The sequence below is a fragment of the Leptidea sinapis genome, chromosome 3 (genome assembly GCF_905404315.1).
Source record: "Leptidea sinapis chromosome 3, ilLepSina1.1, whole genome shotgun sequence".
Classification (NCBI taxonomy): Eukaryota; Metazoa; Arthropoda; class Insecta; order Lepidoptera; family Pieridae; genus Leptidea; species Leptidea sinapis.
In genome coordinates this window covers 14,863,513-14,881,151 of record NC_066267.1, presented here as the reverse complement: position 1 = coordinate 14,881,151, position 17,639 = coordinate 14,863,513, and the positions used below count along the sequence as shown (strand labels likewise).

General features: G+C 35.7%; 2 protein-coding genes across 3 annotated transcripts in view; one reads left to right on the top strand and one right to left on the bottom strand.

Moving 5' to 3' along the window:
- LOC126979529 (zinc finger protein 429-like) overlaps window positions 1-17,639 on the bottom strand; it is a 247,894-nt gene that overhangs the window by 8,814 nt on the left and 221,441 nt on the right. The gene's annotated exons all lie outside the window — the stretch shown is intronic.
- The window catches only part of LOC126979515 (lateral signaling target protein 2 homolog), a 65,340-nt gene continuing 49,663 nt past the window's right edge, over window positions 1,963-17,639 (top strand). The window contains exon 1 of one of the 2 annotated variants that reach the window (XM_050828831.1): window positions 1,963-2,191. In XM_050828831.1, the coding sequence (XP_050684788.1) occupies window positions 2,129-2,191 (63 nt within the window). In that variant the 5' untranslated portion in view covers window positions 1,963-2,128. The remainder of the gene's footprint in view (window positions 2,192-17,639) is intronic. The other variant, XM_050828832.1, reaches the window with a different exon arrangement.

Here is a 17,639-nt window from a genome sequence, read left to right as displayed (position 1 = left end):
CACAAGTTACGATATCATCCCCACCATCTGATGTGTCTCCACAGTGCGGTTCTCAAGGAGCTTTCTTCCTCGTACCACGAAGCTGTGGAATGAGCTTCCTTGTGCGGTGTTTCCGGGACGATACGACATGGGTACCTTCAAGAAAAGCGCGTACACCTTCCTTAAAGGCCGGCAACGCTCTTGTGATTCCTCTGGTGTTGCAGGAGAGTGTGAGCGGCGGTGATCACTTAACACCAGGTGACCCGTACACTCACAAAAAAAAAAAAAAACATTTCCCTGGGCAATGGAAAATTGCACATGTAGTCATGGTACCGAAACCCGGTAAACCCCACACGAAGCTACTTCATATAGACCTATCAGCCTGCTACCAGTTATTGGCAAACTGTTTGAAAGAACATCTAAGTGCAGTATTACCGAACCATCAATTTGGATTTCGGGAAAAACACGGGACAATTGAACAGGTACACCGTATAATTGACACCATTAGCAGATGCCTTGAAAATAAATTATATTGCTCGGCAGTCTTTTTGGATATCAGCCAAGCGTTTGATAAGGTATGGCATGACGGCCTCCTGTTCAAGATAAAAAAGCATCTCCCGCATTGTCTATTCCGAATACTTAAATCTTACTTAGATAAAAGATGCTACCAAGTGAAGTACAGCGATGATCTCTCAGAAGTACACGAAATAAAATCAGGTGTCCCTCAAGGCAGTATCTTGGGCCCTGTACTATACCAAATTTTTACAGCAGATATCCCAATAACTGACTACACCACGACTGCAACTTACGCTGACGATACGGCATTACTGTCGGCTCATAGCAACCCAGAAACGGCTTCATCACAGTTGCAAAACCACCTAACAGAAGTTGAGACGTGGCTGAAGCTTTGGAGAATAAAAGCCAATGAGAACAAATCGGTACATGTAACATTTACACTTAGGCGAGAAACATGTCCACCAGTAAAGCTAAACTGCAAAGTTATCCCTCAAGATAATAACGCAAAATACTTGGGCATGCACCTAGACAGAAAACTTACATGGCAAAAACATATTTGGACAAAGCGGAAACAACTAGATGGAAAATTGCGGTCACTGAACTGGTTATTGGGACGCCAATCACAACTAAATCCCAACAGCAAGATGCTAGTGTATAAAACTACCATAAAACCAATCTGGACTTACGGAATACAGTTGTGGGGAACTGCCAGCAATAGCAATATAGATATCCTGGAAAGATTCCAGACCAAAGCTCTGAGAACAATGTTTGGCATCCCTCATTGTATAAGTAATAGATACATATACTTCGACTTCGGCCTAAAAACAGTTCGGCAAGAAATAGCCCAACACAGCCTGAAGTATCAGGAGAAGCTGACCGTCCATGTAAACAAACTGGCACACGCTCTAAGTGGAGAAGATGCTCTTCAGTATACCCGGCTAAAAAGAAGTGACATACCGAGCCTACATAAAAGATTTACCACTTGACAACAAGAGAGTCGTGTGAAAAGAATTTTCACACAAGTGTGGCTCTTGAGGAAAACATAAACTGAGAAATCAAGCAAAGAAGTGGCTTATTGTTGGAAAACAGATTGCCATTAAGCAGAAATCATCAAAAAAAAAAAAAAAACTAAATTGATTATCGAACGCACAAACTTCGATTCATTCGATTTCGATTGTTTTTTTTTTCAAAAAATATTTGGTTGATGTTTGGTTGCCTAGATTTCGTGGTATCTTGATTTAGTTTGTTCTGACAAGACACTAATAATTACCATACTAAAACTATTATACCCTACTAGGTATATGGTGTGCTTACTGAATACTAAGGGCGAAATTCGATTAGTATCACAGAGTACTTTTACTTGAAAATTAGTATTGCCTATCTGTGGCTGAAGTGTGTATTCATTTATTACTATAGTCTGTATTCTGTAAGTGTATACAGTCACAGATACACTATAAAAGTGTTCTGTGTACACTATGCTTGTATAGCGAAAAGTGAAAACATGTCCGCCTGTTAATGTTATGTTTTCTTGACATAAATAATACTAAAAATCATTGTGTTTGAAGATTACTAAATCCGTTTTTGTGATTTTTAGTGATTGATTATGTGTGTTATTGTGTTGTGATCTGTTCATATGAGGCTGCTATATAAAACTGGTCCTATGGAGTCTCTCAGAAAATGGTTTTACAAACCAAAGGTATGTCACTGCAATATTGCCTTAATTTTAACGTTGCCTTAAGATTTTATAGTGTCCTTGTCGTGATTTTATATTTTAATATTCATCATATTGCGTAAATGAAACAACTCCGGTTAATAATCTTTTCCTTTGTGTTTTCTAGCGAGGTATAATAGATTTCCTTTTCATTGCATATTGGGGGTACAACTTTGAGTTTTTATTATTTTAAGTGGCTTCGTAATTCCAATTGCCTCCTTTAAGATAACGTGATACAATATTTTTGAAATTATGATGATCAAGTAATTATGGGTTATGGACCGCTAACTATTTGTGGATTTAATGGTGAAATGGCACTACCATCTATTCTAAAATCTGGCATACTTTAGCAGCAGTATGTGATCTCAATCATTCATGAATATGTAAAATACGTCCAGCAGGTAAATGGTAACTTATATGCTTTTCTAAAAGCTAACAGTGTGTTCCTGTTAATATAAGACTCTTAGTGTAAATGTGACTACATTTTTTGTGATTTTGTCCAATTTTTATGCTCTTAAGTATACATAAAACACTGTTGCAAAACTAAGGAAAAAAGTAATTAACCAGTAGGAGGCCACTTTGCCCAGGATGCCTAGGTGGGTACCATCATGGCATTTTTTCGGCAGTTATTGTTTCAAGGGCAACATTTCTAGTGGAATTACTGAGCTGGACTAATGTGAAATATCTTTTGTCTCAAAGTGACAAAACTTAAATGTGATGCTACTCAGAGTATTGGGTTCCTCATGAATCACAAGCAGTATATTATTATAACCATCACTTACTATCAAAATTTGGGTAAATGTGCAACATTATTATGAAAATACTGCATCTCAATATTACATATTACAATATTAGAAAATGTTACCTCTATATAAAGCTCTATGAACACACACACATTAATTCTTTATAGTATTCATAAATCTGCAGTCTTCTATTTGGTTATAACAGATGTTGTGTGCTCAATGTCCTGTTAAATCTATCATCTAGTTTTTGTCAAAATTTTAATATAAGCCTTTATTCAGATAGTATCATTTACATACTTACAAACTATCCTTATCTAAGTATCTGTCACTATCTGGTTGTCTATTGACAAAGGCCTCTTCCAACTTCTTCCACTCTTTTCTATCTTTAGCTAACCTATACCATGTCTTGCCTGCTACCGTCCTAAGTTCGTCTGAGCATCTCCTGTATTGTCCCCCCAGTTTCCTTTTTAAGTTTCTGGGATACCAGTCTGTGATACATTTGCTCCATTTGTCTATACCCCGAAGGGTGTGTCCTGCGCCATTTAAATTTTCCTATTCTTCTTTTGTCAACATGACATGATTTGAATAGATTAATTCTACTAAATATAATATGCACATAATAAAATAGTTTTCTAGAGAAAGTTGTAAGTTGCAATTTAAACTGTCTGCTATTGGCTTTGAATTGTTCAGAGAAGCAATAATCCAGGCCATTAGGTACATTGTTAGTCATAATAAATCAATAAACTTGTAGATAATAAATATGTAGTCACTGTTGTTTACTCAGAATAATTATATTAATTATACTTTAATTATTGTATAAGTTGATATTGTTTACCCATGTAACATACTGAACTATTTAAACTACTTACAAATGACTTATTTTTAATGCATAAATATTGTTCTGTTCTATAGGAAATAGATGTAGTTGGTTGACAGTAATAAAATGTACCATGAGTAGGTAACTAACCTACCTCAGGGTAATAATTAATCAGTTAACAGCAATTTACTGCAACTTGTCTGTGTGTAAGGCTAGTTACAGTAGAGAGGTGGTATAGTCTGATTTCAAACTTGGGAGTCCAAAGTAATTCATGTATATTATAGATAAAAAATTATATTTAACTAGCTGACCCGACAGACATTGTTCTGTAGATAATAAAAAAAATACTGTTTTATAGGATTTGCCAATAATATTTCAAAGCATCAAGAATTATTTCGGAAAAAATGCTCACTGTTGTTCTAATAAAATTTAACAGTTAAAAGTTTAACAGTGGAACTGTCAAACTGTGTGTCACTTAATTCTCTCATAGAAAATATGTCCATACAAAACAAATATTGAAAATAAAAATAATGATGGGTCCCAAATCGAAATAAAAATTATCCTATCTCTCAAGTTGGACCAAACTGCACTCCATGAAGTAATCCCCATTAAAATCTGTTCATTAGTTTAGGAGTCCATCACGGACAAAAAACATGTCACGTCATTTATATATATTAAGATAGATAAAAAATTATATTTAATAATAATATCATTTATTTGACACACGCATGAAACATTACATAGTTACAAAAAGAAACATCAAAGAGAAATTATACCGAAAACAATTACTTATGATTTTTTTTATCAAAGAGGAGCACAAACAAGCATATACATGCAGGTCACCTGTATGACGACCCATATAGCTGAATGGTTAGTGACCCTGACTACTAAGCTAAAGGTCCCGGGTGCAATCCCGGTAAGTGCAATCATTTATATGATGAATATAGATGTTTGTTTCCGAGTCATGGATGTTTATATGTATTTATGTATGTTTAAGTAAGTATATTGTATTAAATATATTGTTGTCTTGTACCCATTGTACAGGCTATGCCTAGTTAGGGGCAAGATAATTTGTGTAAAAGTGTGTCAATATTATATTATATTATTAATAAAGAAATTTGATAATTAAAAATACACAAGTGTGTGTCAGGCAAGAATAGAATGGGAGTCACTAGTGTCCGAGTAATCTATTGAGCCACTGACCATTTCTCATGTTATCATTCTCCACCACATTGAAAAAGCTGATCTTAATTGAGTATGAAGTGATTACGCCACTCTTTTACATTGTTATTTCCCATCACTTTGCTTTTTTTTGGTACAATCTATGCCAGGTGTGCTCAAGCTTGATCTGCTGGCGAATTACCTCAAAATTGTTAAACTATGATTGACTGTCAATTGGATTGTCGTCTCAGTAGTGTCATTATGACATTGATATTAGTTTTGCGCACAATAATATGCATTTTTTTAGTCTAGGTAAGTGTAGGTCTGCTCTAAAATATCAATGAAAAATTCATAATTATTCAAAATTGCGAGTTTATTGGTTCTTACAAAACATACGCATTCTAGTGTCTAAAGTTCTAAACTTAACTAAAGAGTGACTTTGGATGTTGAATCTGCATGACACTGTTTGTCCTGAGCATACTTTTCATAAGATGGTACATAATTACCGATTTTAGTTACTTAAAACAATATCTGTGAATAGTTAGTTCTATATTGGATTTTGTTCTCAAGATCAACTCAAAAAGCACCAGCAATCGACCTGTTGATCACAATCAACAGTTTGAGCACCCCTGAATTCTATTAAATAGCCTGATGGTGTTCACTCCATTCCCAGTCTGTGGTATCATAAAAAAAACTGTTTGTGTAATGTATAACCTATACAAATATTGTTTAAACATTATTTTGAATTTGGTTACACATGTGTTTTGTACATTTTCTGGAATGATGTTGTAAAAGCATATACATAGTATTAGTACATATAATGGTTAGTGATACTTATATAATTAAATAGTCCTACAAAAATATTTATTGTTATAACAACTTAAAAAAGTATGTGATAACATATACAGTCTGAGTGACAACTGGTATTGTATGAAAAATAAATATTATATGTTCAAAACCACAGAAGTTAAAAATAAGATAAGTACATATCATACATATGTACTTACTTCAACGTAATATGTAGGTACATAGATTTGAATTATAAATAACAATATATAAAATCTTTTGTAATTATTTGCTTAATACCATACAAAACATGTTGGGGCATTTATGTACTTAAATCTGATTGTTTTGCAATATCTAAAGATAAGAATAACTTTGACGTATACTGTGATGTCACTGTTTGTTATCAGTTAAATAAGGTAATTATCAGCACTGTCGTTGGAAAGACAATGTTATTTTGAAATGATAGGTTTGATAATTGCTCCAGCAATCATTCAAAATAATGTTTCATTTTTCAGCTGCAATTCTACAACACTAATGTTAATCTTGTCTCTGTGTATTACCTAGTGTTTTATTTTCTATCATAAAAGTGCTTAGTTGAACTTCTTTTCTTTTTTTTGTGATTTTAAGATTTCATGATAATATTATCTTTCATAATTGATGTAATAATATATATGTCGTTGTCCCATATTCAGAGCATTATATATATTTTGTTGGTGCAGATGTCTATTTCAACATGTGTGGGTTTGAAAATGGAGATGAAATTTTGTATGGAAGTCCAAAAAAAGTCATGCCTATCTATTCGATTTTGATTATTTTTAGTACAAAGTAGAACACATTTAAGTTACAGGAGTACTTTAAGAAAAATTATGTTTTTACTGAAGGAAACTATTTAATAGCTCACGAATATCAAACCCACTAAATCTATGTTTTAGCAAAGCGTAGAAAAATAAAATAAAGTCTTTTTTAAAAATGTATTATAATAAGCAATTTATAGTTAACCGCAGCAGTTTGTATGTTTATAATTATGTAAAGTATTCTAAAAAATAAAAAATGCTGCGCATAGTAACTATTCCACGCGGACGAAGTCGCGGGTAAAAGCCAGTTATAATATAAATGTATTAGTGGGAGGCTCCTATGCACAGTACGCCGGCTAGATTATTGGTACCAAAACGGCGCCTATTTCTGCTGTGAAGCAGTAATGTGTAAACATTACTGTGTTTCGGTCTGAAGGTCGCCGTAGCTAGTGAATATACTGGGCAAATGAGACTTAAGAATCCATATGTCTCAAGGTGACAAGCGCAATTGTAGTGGCGCTCGGTTTTTCAAGAATCCTGAGTTGCATTGCATTGTAATGGGCATCAATTATTATCAGCTGAGTGTCCTGCTCGTCTCGTCTCTTATTTTCATAAAATAAATGTACAGCTGATATTGAACCACAATCAAACAATATGTCCTAATTATGATTGTGGTTACTACATTACTAACTAGGTTCGCCTCAAAAATCACGATGTCCACAAAGGAAATTAGTATTATTTCCATACGCTAAAAACATCATCATCTCAATGTTCGCAAAATATTCGGCTGAGTGACCAACATTCAAGGCCTATTGGGAAAGCAATGAAAAAGTGAAAGCGTGCAAACGAAACGACAATATAGCGCCGATACAAGGATGAAAAGGAGAGCGAATGATAATATATTTTACTAGCTGACCCGGCAAACGTTGCTTTCCCATATAAATTGTATTAATCTTTCCTTGCTAGTTGATAAAAGATGGCGCTAGTTGTATCCATTAGTAACAATCACACTTCTTTTATATTTTGTATAATTCACACTAAAGTTTTATAAATTATAGCCTATTTGTTATTCTGGTGTGTAAGCTATATTATTGTAAAGTTTCATCAAAATCTATTCAGTAGATTTTGCGTTAAAGAAGTTCAAACATACATCCAGACATACAAACTTTCACATTTATAATATTAGTAGGAGTGGAGTGGCTTATCACAAAGGCTTTCAATTCACCGAACATACAAAAGTACATACATCTAATAATTAAATAAGAAATTAGATTGCTAGATTGATAGCATACCACTTGAGTAGGTGCAAGATTTTTTTTGTGAGAATAAATAAATGCTGATAAATCAGTGTGTCTATTAAAATAACAATATGATGGCTAGTAGCCACTAAATGATCTGAGGCGTAGATTAACTGCTTGCTTGCTTGCTCACGCGTTTCTAAATCGCAAAATCTGCATGTTTATGCTGACCGAAAAAAATCGTTTAACATAGTCTATAGGAGTATATTGCGGTATAACAACAACTTCAACTTATCACCTTAAAAAAGTGTCGTACAAATGCTGGCATGCGCTATCCAATTCATAGGATGGTCACATCTTATAACCAAAACTTCCTTGACATTGGCATACTAGAAACAAGAGTGGGGTACCTTTAAGAAACTGATATTTAACAAGTTGCATAAAATAATTTCGTATTCTTTGACTAATATTGTTATATAATGTGGATAAGTTTTAATATGTATATTTGTATGATTCTATGTATGTATTTAAAAACCTTTGCGATAAGGTGATTTTAGTGACTTTGTTTCTCCAACACAAATAAGTAATCTGTGGATAACGTAGTTGATTATACATGTATTTATATTATAAGAATTGTAATAAGTAAGATGTCATGTATAGTTGTTTGTTGTTCCCAATAAAAAAAAAATAATAAAATATTGCGGTACCAATGGTTTGCATTACCATCAATCATCATATACATTCGTACCAATCAATTCTTACAAACTATAGCGTTTTAAATACGTTTTAGTGAGATTATCGTAAAAATACTATGTTCCGAATTACATACATTACACAATATAGTTGTCCCAACACTAAGATCTGGATTTTTAATTTGTTGGATTTGTATCCCTCAAAGCAGAAAAATAAGAAAAATTTAAAAATTGACATAAAAATATATAATCTCTTATACAAAGCCACATTTTTTGTTAGTGTCATATAGTCGAATTTAAAAAGTAAAAAACGTCCGAACACTAAATATAATCTATATGGCCAAACAACGTTTGCCGTTGAGTATAAAAACTTAAGTACAGGTTTGCCGTTTATGTAAAATCCGTGACGTTTTCTTCGGTGAAGGTGATGTTGCCATTACTTCCGTATTGTTTGTGATAACAATACGGGTAGGCGCATATTTTATATCGTAGGACCACGGTTAATACTTACGAAATATATTATTGATGACGTTCCAAGCATTTTTTCCTGCAAACGTGTATAGTATTCACCTGATTTTATGTCCTTGCTGCACTCTCTTAAGTGCATTACGCGCTCTAGGGTTCCGTAGTGAAGAAGGTTCCTTGAAGGGTTAAACACTATACATTTCCAATTCCAAAAACGTCGATTTTACAAAAGGATTAAAAAAATTGTTGTATCATGTAAGGTGGTGGTTTAGGGCTGTGTCGGTGACTTTGTTCTTCTACGGATCTCCTCATTTCTAATTCGATCTCGCAGGGAAATTCCGAGCATAGCCTCTCGTTTGCTCTCTGAGCGACCATGAGCTTTCTCATTTTCTTATGAGAATCATTATTATTGGATGTTAATTACAGTCAACGGTTCTAACCGTTACCATATCCTGATACTGCTACATCTCAATTGTAGTAAAGGGTCATGGAATGCAAAAAAACGTATGATCATAGTTCCATCCCGGTACGTTCTTGATTGCGTCTCAAATAGGAGTAGTTTTTATGTGTATATATAGCTTATTATATCATACAATTCGTCAAGAGTCATTCAAGGATTTTTTGTGAATATAGTAAAATAACGTAGGTACTAAAAGAAAAAATAATAATTGCAAGTTTCTGCGTTTAACACCAAAAAATCCCTATTTGTCGTATCATCGCTTTTCGACAAAACTTCCCTTAAAGCCTGAACTAGTTTTGAAATACTGCATCTCGAAGTCTCAAGCGATTGCCAATTCCGCGGTCACTTGGAAGGCAAAGTCAAATTGGCTTTGAAGAAGCTGGGCGTCATTAATAGAGTACGGCAATACTTGAAGCCGCCCACATTCTAGCATTCTAAATAGCGCAGGTGCGGCCATATAGGGAGAATAGCTGACATCTCTGGTCTGGCGCACCCCAGTAACAACTTGAACCATTTGACCGCGTGCAACGCGGAGCTGCTCGAATTATCTGGAATCCATTGCTGTGTGAATGGCTAGATCATCTGGCGTTGCGTAGAGACGTCGCTATATAGTGTGCCTTCGTGTGATAGATGCGGTAGCATCTATCACGAGAAGTGTTCGGAAAAGCTGTTTTACCTGATTCCTGTCGCCAAATTCCACCTTCGCACGACACATCACAAATTAGAATATGATCCCCACCATCTGAACGTGTAGCTTTCCTCCTCAGTGCGTTTTTGAATGAATTTTCTTACACGTACAACCAAGCCGTGGAATGAGCTTCCTTGTGCGGTGCGTATGTTGATTTAACCGAGACAGGCAAGGCAAGCTAAATAAAATTGTTTAAACACTTCTTCAGTAGGCGGACATTAAATCACATATTACGTCAACACACTTCACAATATAATTCATACAACAAAACAAGCCGTGCATGCCATAGTGGATATTATGGCATTCATATATGTCTATCACGTGTTTTTGAATTGATTACGAACCAGTACGATAAGATTGCTTATTTTAAATAAAATAAGAATCTGAAAGAAGAACCGTTGCATTTTCTACAATTGTTTGTTATCCTATCTATAAGAAGTGTTATAAGAGATTTGTTATCGTTGCCCTGTGCTTCCCCGGGGCATAAATAGAATAGGGTAATATAATATAATAAGTCCCAGGTACAAGTGTGTCGTAAGAGGCGATGAGGCATTTATCTCTGGGAGGCTTAAACCTATCTGGACATATGATATAGTCATAGCATATGATGATTATCGGCTGCAAAGAAAAGCAACCGAACGAAAGAGAAGGTGTGTGTCAAAGTGAGGCAGGAAAGAGGAAATTTGTTTATTGCAATTATATTACCCATATTTTGTATGCCACCGAAAAGTGACACTGCGAGAGGTTGAAAAGAAGATGACGGTCTGGAAATGTGATGCTCAAGAAGGATGCTTCGTGTACCGTGAACCAGTCAGTCTCGTGCCAGATTTTGGCGAGTCAACATCTCTTGAGGATACCTTGTGTAGAGGCGAATCACGTGTCGAATTGATTGAAGACATATCTTATAAAAAAATATATCAAACAGCGTTTATCTTCTATAGTGCAGTCCCGCATACTCGCCTTCTTAGGACACGTATCGAGACGAGGCAACCAGTCTGTAGTACGCTTTCTGGTCCAGGGTAGTGTGGAAGTAATGAGACCGCGCGGAAGGTCACTTTTGCTATAGACCGATCAGATGAATCAGTGAGGCGCATTACATCTGCCCCTATTGAAACTTCTTGACAATTACGATCGCCTTGTTAAGAGCGTATCGAACGAGAAGAAGAAGATTGGTATTCTAAAACATTGCGATAAAACGCGTTGCTTGATAGGCAGAGACTATAACTTAATCCAGGAGACAGAAATGGCTTTCGCCAAAGAAGGATACCAACCTACTTGTAGTCGAGCGAAAGATCCTGCGTAAGATCCTGGACCCCACCCTGTCTGAAAATGGGAAATGGAGAGTCCGCAAAAATGCCGAGAATTCCTCGTGGTTGAGCTCAACATTATTTGAAATGTTAAGGTTCACAGACGCTGCTGGCTCGACCACGTATAATGCATCAGAGAGGATCGTGGAGTGAAAAAAGCATACTCGGGACTTGTAGAGAGCTGACGCCCAGTAGATCGCCCTAAGTACAGGTGAAAGCCCGGGTGAACGCTGACCTGTGCGAGATGAAAATCATAAAGTACCACTTTTGGTCGCTACGCCGCAGAGTAAGTAATTAAGTAACGGCTTGTTAAGGATGGCTGAAATAAAAACATCCGTACGATCCGCCAAACGAAACGATAGTTGAATGGCGCAATAGCGCTCCGATATTTCAATTTGAATAACAACATGCACATAACTTTTGTAGCAGTTCAAGTTAGAATCAACCTTGAACTTGTCCCGTCGCCGCCAGTTTTCTCATTGAGCACGTTCCACAAGGTCTTTTGAAGGCTACCGCTATTGTATGATTTATAGAATAGAACGGCTTAATCGATGCGTGCTTTCGTTTTTTGTTCTTTATGAGGAACAAATTCTACGAGATAATCATTTTCTTTATACATTTATGTCATATTAACTATAATATATATATATATATAGCACACACAACCACTAGGTTGTGTGTGCATGTCGCACACATTAGGGTAAAATGCGATCATAAAATAACGTACAAGGTTTAAGAGTAATTTAATCTAGATTGAACAATATTTTGTCATTTCCGAATAATTCCTAAAGAAAAATGAATAGGTAAGACCGAGCAGCGATTTCGAGGCACTGATCATCGTTCAATTCGATCCATTGCTATCAAGAATTATTGTCCGCGTATGATGGAAAAAGATGGCGCCTCGACCCCGCTCGAGGTACGTTCCCTGCTCTGATTAGTCGTTTCATGGATTACAATATTAATAACTTTATAACTACACATTAGTGTCCTGAAGCTCTGTGAACAGGCGTGAACGTGAATGTGGACGGTTTTTGCGGGGTTCACACGCTTTCAGATCTATTCCCCGATCAGAGTCGGTATTTTATCCTGCGACTTATGGTTCGGGCGCCCATAAGGCAAACAAAAAGGCATACAAAGGCGCATTCCGGACTACGCGTGAACATTTTGAGTAACGAAACTGAAATACCCTTTTTAGAGCATAATCATTCCGAAAATGTACTGTGGGATGCAAAAAACCAGCATCATAAAAATAAATAAAAAAATTACGATGCTTGGAGGCGGATTTGTACCCAAATGAATATTGGAATAATACTCTTTGATGTTCAGCTTGTTTTGGACATCTGTATAAGCATATGTTACCACAGCAAACAAAGTTGTTACAGCAGCAATATCAACATACATTTCGCGGGGAGATTCACGTACGATTGCGAGTATCCCGTGAATTGTGGATGGCACAATTTCTGCCTTGAATTCAGGCCGTGAGTTTGCGCGTAAATACACTGCATTAACGTGGAGCCGCCATTAGATTAATAAGGTTTCATAGCTGTGGAAAAATGTAGCAAATTAATTTAGGGATTAAAAAGTAATTAGCACACAAACAACAATGAACACGACTCGGCTTCCTCCGACATATTATAATTAAAATTTTCAATCTCGATCTCAGAATATCGTCCAGGGGTTAATTGAAAATTTTGTAACATATCGCAATGTTTTGAGCGAGATATAGAATAGGTACCTACAGTGTTTGTTCAGGGCGACGTTACTCTTTCACTACCTAATTGACGCATAATAGCAGTGGACATACTGTTATATTTCGGTCTTGAAGGTAGTTGGATAATTTTTACTTTTAGATAACTTGCTATTAGTCAAAGCATGAAAATAACCCACGTTTATGAGTGTGCGTGTCAAGCTACGTGTTAACTCGCGATTTGTATGTCGCTGTGTGTTAGTGTGCGTGCATTGCTCAAAATAGAGGTTGACTGTTTACCGCAATCTTTTTGACGCTTTCATACCCTCACTTCTAGGATTAATACACAAATAAAATTTGAAAACAATTTTTTATGAACGATGCGGCGACTCGAATCCACGACCTCTGAGGTAAGGGTTATATTTAAAAACATAAATTGTTTAGATTTGCAAGAGCGACATCTCAAGTCAATTTACTAATATGCAAATATTGGGGTTGAGCAGGTTATCAATTGTAAAGTAGATCCTGTAGATGAAGCCACCACCTGAGAGTTGAACAAAGCGTACAAGATTTTATGACGATACGTCACTCGTTGGCAGGGCACTGACACGGAACGCCAGAGGTCGTGGGTTCGAGTCCCGCATCGTTCATAAAATTTTGTTTTTAAATTTTATGTGTGTTTTCATACCTGTGTCAGAGAGTCAGTATCTAGACGTATTATAGATGATCTCAATTCTGGGGTGTAGGTGCTGTGATTGGTCGAATACATTACCGATGCAAATGTATTGGATTTTTAGTCAGGGTTCGTTTATCCTTAAGGTAGTACCGTGACCCGATAAAATCTCGTTTAATTTAAATATCACGCCACAGTTCATTCAACTTATACTTTAGAAGAATTTGTATTTATCCAAACAAAACAAATCTTATAACTATACTAGCTGACCCAGCAAACGTTGTATTGCCGATATTAAAATCGGGATACAAAAGTAACTGTTGATCGTAGATGGGTAAAAATTTGAAGTTGTATGTATTTTTAATGCTGACTCATAATCAAACAAATTTAAAAAAAAAAATCGTGTTGACCACCCTTAACATTTAGGGGGATGAAAGTAGATGTTGTCCGATTCTCAGACCTACCCAATATGCACTCAAAATTTCATGAGAATCTGGCAAGCCGTTTCGGAGGAGTTCAATGTTGAACACCATGACACGAGAATTTTATATATTAGATTTACAATACTATGATTACAATAAATGAAACTATTATTACGGGGAAGTGTACCAAGAATACTGGCAGCATTTACGCGTTGGATATCTAGGCTGATCCCCTATGCGTCTGGGCCCCACGTCTCAAGTGTCTCGACACCAAACGGCACAAAGATATAAGACTCACTAAGATTGACATATTTGCGACGCTTGCCGTCTTCGGCAGTGGAAGCAGCAGCCCCAGCACCAACTGAAGTAACTTGGACATGAGAAGGAGCCAGAGTGTCGACGGAAGTTGTGTCCCACACCAGCGCCCTTCCCCGTACCCAACACCTTTACATATATCTGATAATAATTTAAAAGTGTAAAAACTAAAAATACACAAGATTTTAGAAAATTTATTGAATTAGGCGTTACTTTGCGGAAATCCATAATTATACAAATGATTTAAGTTAATTCCGCCAATATTTGTTTTTAAAACAATTCGACACGCGTTTCGCCTCTACACGAGGCATCCTCAGGACGTGTTGTCTCGCCAAAATCTCGCACGAGACATCGAATTAGGCGTTACTTTGCGGAAATCCATAATTATACAAATGATTTAAATTTTCTTTAGTGCTAATTCCGCCAATTTTTTTTTTTAAAACAATTAGACACGTGTTTCGCCTCTGCACGAGGCATCCTCAGGACGTGTTGTCTCGCCAAAATCTGGCACGAGACACAAGATTTTATTTATTTAAACTCCTGCCTACATACATTATAAACACAAAAAGAAATCTTTAGGTTGAGTGAGAACCGCGAATTATTAGTGAGTGACTGTCTCGTCAACGAGCATTATAATAATATAGCCTTTGCGCTTACTTCTGTCTGTCATACCAAATGTGAAAAGGCGATTACTTAATATACTTACCAATTATAAATCAAATCAATAAAAAAAAATAAAAACTCATAACAGAGTTATTCAGGCGTCTAACCGATTTAACAGGTGACCCAAGATCTGGTACGTACCTCTGTCAAAGGATAAGTTTGGCCATACAAAGAGGTAACGTTGCCAGCTTCATGAGCACCTTACCTGCCGATAGCGTTCTTAATGATATTTACAATGTGTAGTTAATTAATTTTATTAGATTACTTAAGTTTTATTTTATTATTTTTTATATAAGCAGTGTTATTAATTATTAAGTTACATGTAAATTAACATCTATTATAATATAAAGTCACAATTTTCCTTCTTTTGTCTATAAATGAATATCTGTAATGAGTCCCATGTTGTTTATTATAAAATACTAGCTGACCCAGCAAACGTTGTATTGCCGATATTAAAATCGCGATAAAAAAGTAACTGTTGATCGTAGATGGGTAAAAATTTGAAGTTGTATGTATTTTTAATGCTGACTCATAATCAAACAAATTTAAAAAAAATAAAAAACAATCGTGTGGACCACCCTTAACATCAAAGAAAAATCAAAATCGTTGTTTTTATTTAATTCCGAGCATTTTCATATTTATTCACCTTTTAAACCTTCTCTGGACTTCCATAAATAATTCAAGACCAAAATTAGCCTAATCGGTCTAGCCGTTCTTGAGTTTTAGCGAGACTAACGAACGGCAATTCATTTTTATATATATACTAGTGAACCCAACAGACGTTGTCCTGTACACACGTCTTAAATTTGCAAAATCTGTCCAGCCGTTAAGAGGAGTTCTTATTTATATGGACGGAGAGAATTATATTATATGGACGGAATTGAGAATCTAAACCAATCTCAAATTCACTGAAACAAACAAAAAAATCATCTAAATCGGTCCAGCCGTTTAGGAGCTAGTTTAATTGTGAATCTAAACCATACTCGAATCCACCTGAAGACACACACCAATCTCAAATTCACTGGAACACACAAAAATATCATCAAAATCGGTCCAGCCGTTAAGGAGGTAGTTCAATTGTGAATCTAAACCATCCTCGAATCCCCTTGAACTCACACAAAAAATTTCATCCAAATCGGTCCAGCCGTCTAGGAGGAGTTCAGTGACATACACACTCACAGAAGATTTATATATATAAAGATGGATTAATTTATACTTAAATAAATCGGCGTGAGCCAATTACAATATTATAGTAAGTAAATAGTTACAAACAAACAACTTTAATATGTAGGTACACAAATAGTAGTATATAAATACAAAATTTATCGTTATTAATACATAAACATCCAAATACCGTTAATCCATCCCTCTCACAAAAACGCAAGCACTCTGTTAAAATCGTCTGCCATCCAACCGCAAACATATAACAAGCAGGGTTGGCTTCGAGAAGAGCGTTGAGAGCAGAAGATACCTCGGTATAGGTGAGTTGGTGGGAGCCACAGTAGGTACGTATATTTCGACGATACGAAAATATGATTGTGTAAGCCCTCGAACAAATTCAAAATTTGCGGTTAATATATATTATATATATATACAGTCGTGGACAACTAATTAGGGTCACTCTGTAGTTAAACCAAATTGTGAATTTATTTTTTATTTTCGAACGAGTCTTAACAAGATTTCATATCCCTTACATGTAAGTATAATTAGTCATTTATGTGCCCGATTATACAAACAATAACAACTTCCTAAACATTAAAACTCTTTACAGAATAGCTTATAGATTATCACAGTGCTTTTTGTTCAAAACATGCTGGCTGGTCATTTAATTAGGGACACTGAGATATTGCGTTCTATTTTCAAAATCTGAATCTCAATATTTTTTTATTTTTTCTGCTATTGTTTCGTGGTAGTTTTGGCGGCAATCAAGATTATAAATTTTAAGTTTTGAAAACTATTTTGAAGAAAAATGGGCAAAAATAAAAGTTGCGATCCAACACTACGAAGAATCATTATGAAGTTTGTCCCGTGGTTGGTCATACCGAGGGATAGCAGAATATTTAAATTGTTAAAAAAACTAGGGTGTACAATGCAGTGCAACATTTCAGGCGCAAAACAACACAGCTTTAAATGTGCTCAGATAAAAAAGATCGAGAAAAACAACTTCGCAAGAAGATAGAATGATAACCAGGCTAGCTAAGAAAGATCCATTTTTAGACTCTTTTTTTTAATTAAACACGAAGTGTTTGGGGCGGACGAAAGAGCCGCTGTTACAGCGAGGACCGTTAGACGACGTCTGATAGAAGCAGGGTTGTTCGAAGGAGTGGCTCGCAAAGTACCGTTGTTAAAGAAAGAACATAGAAATGCACGTTTGACGTTTGCAAGTAAATATTTACATTGGACTTACGCCGAATGGCAACATGTATTATTCTCTGAAGAAGCTTATTCTCTTCTTCAAATGGAAGGAAATTCGTACGGCGTCCTGTAAAAGCGGAAATGAATCCAAGACTCACAAATAAGCA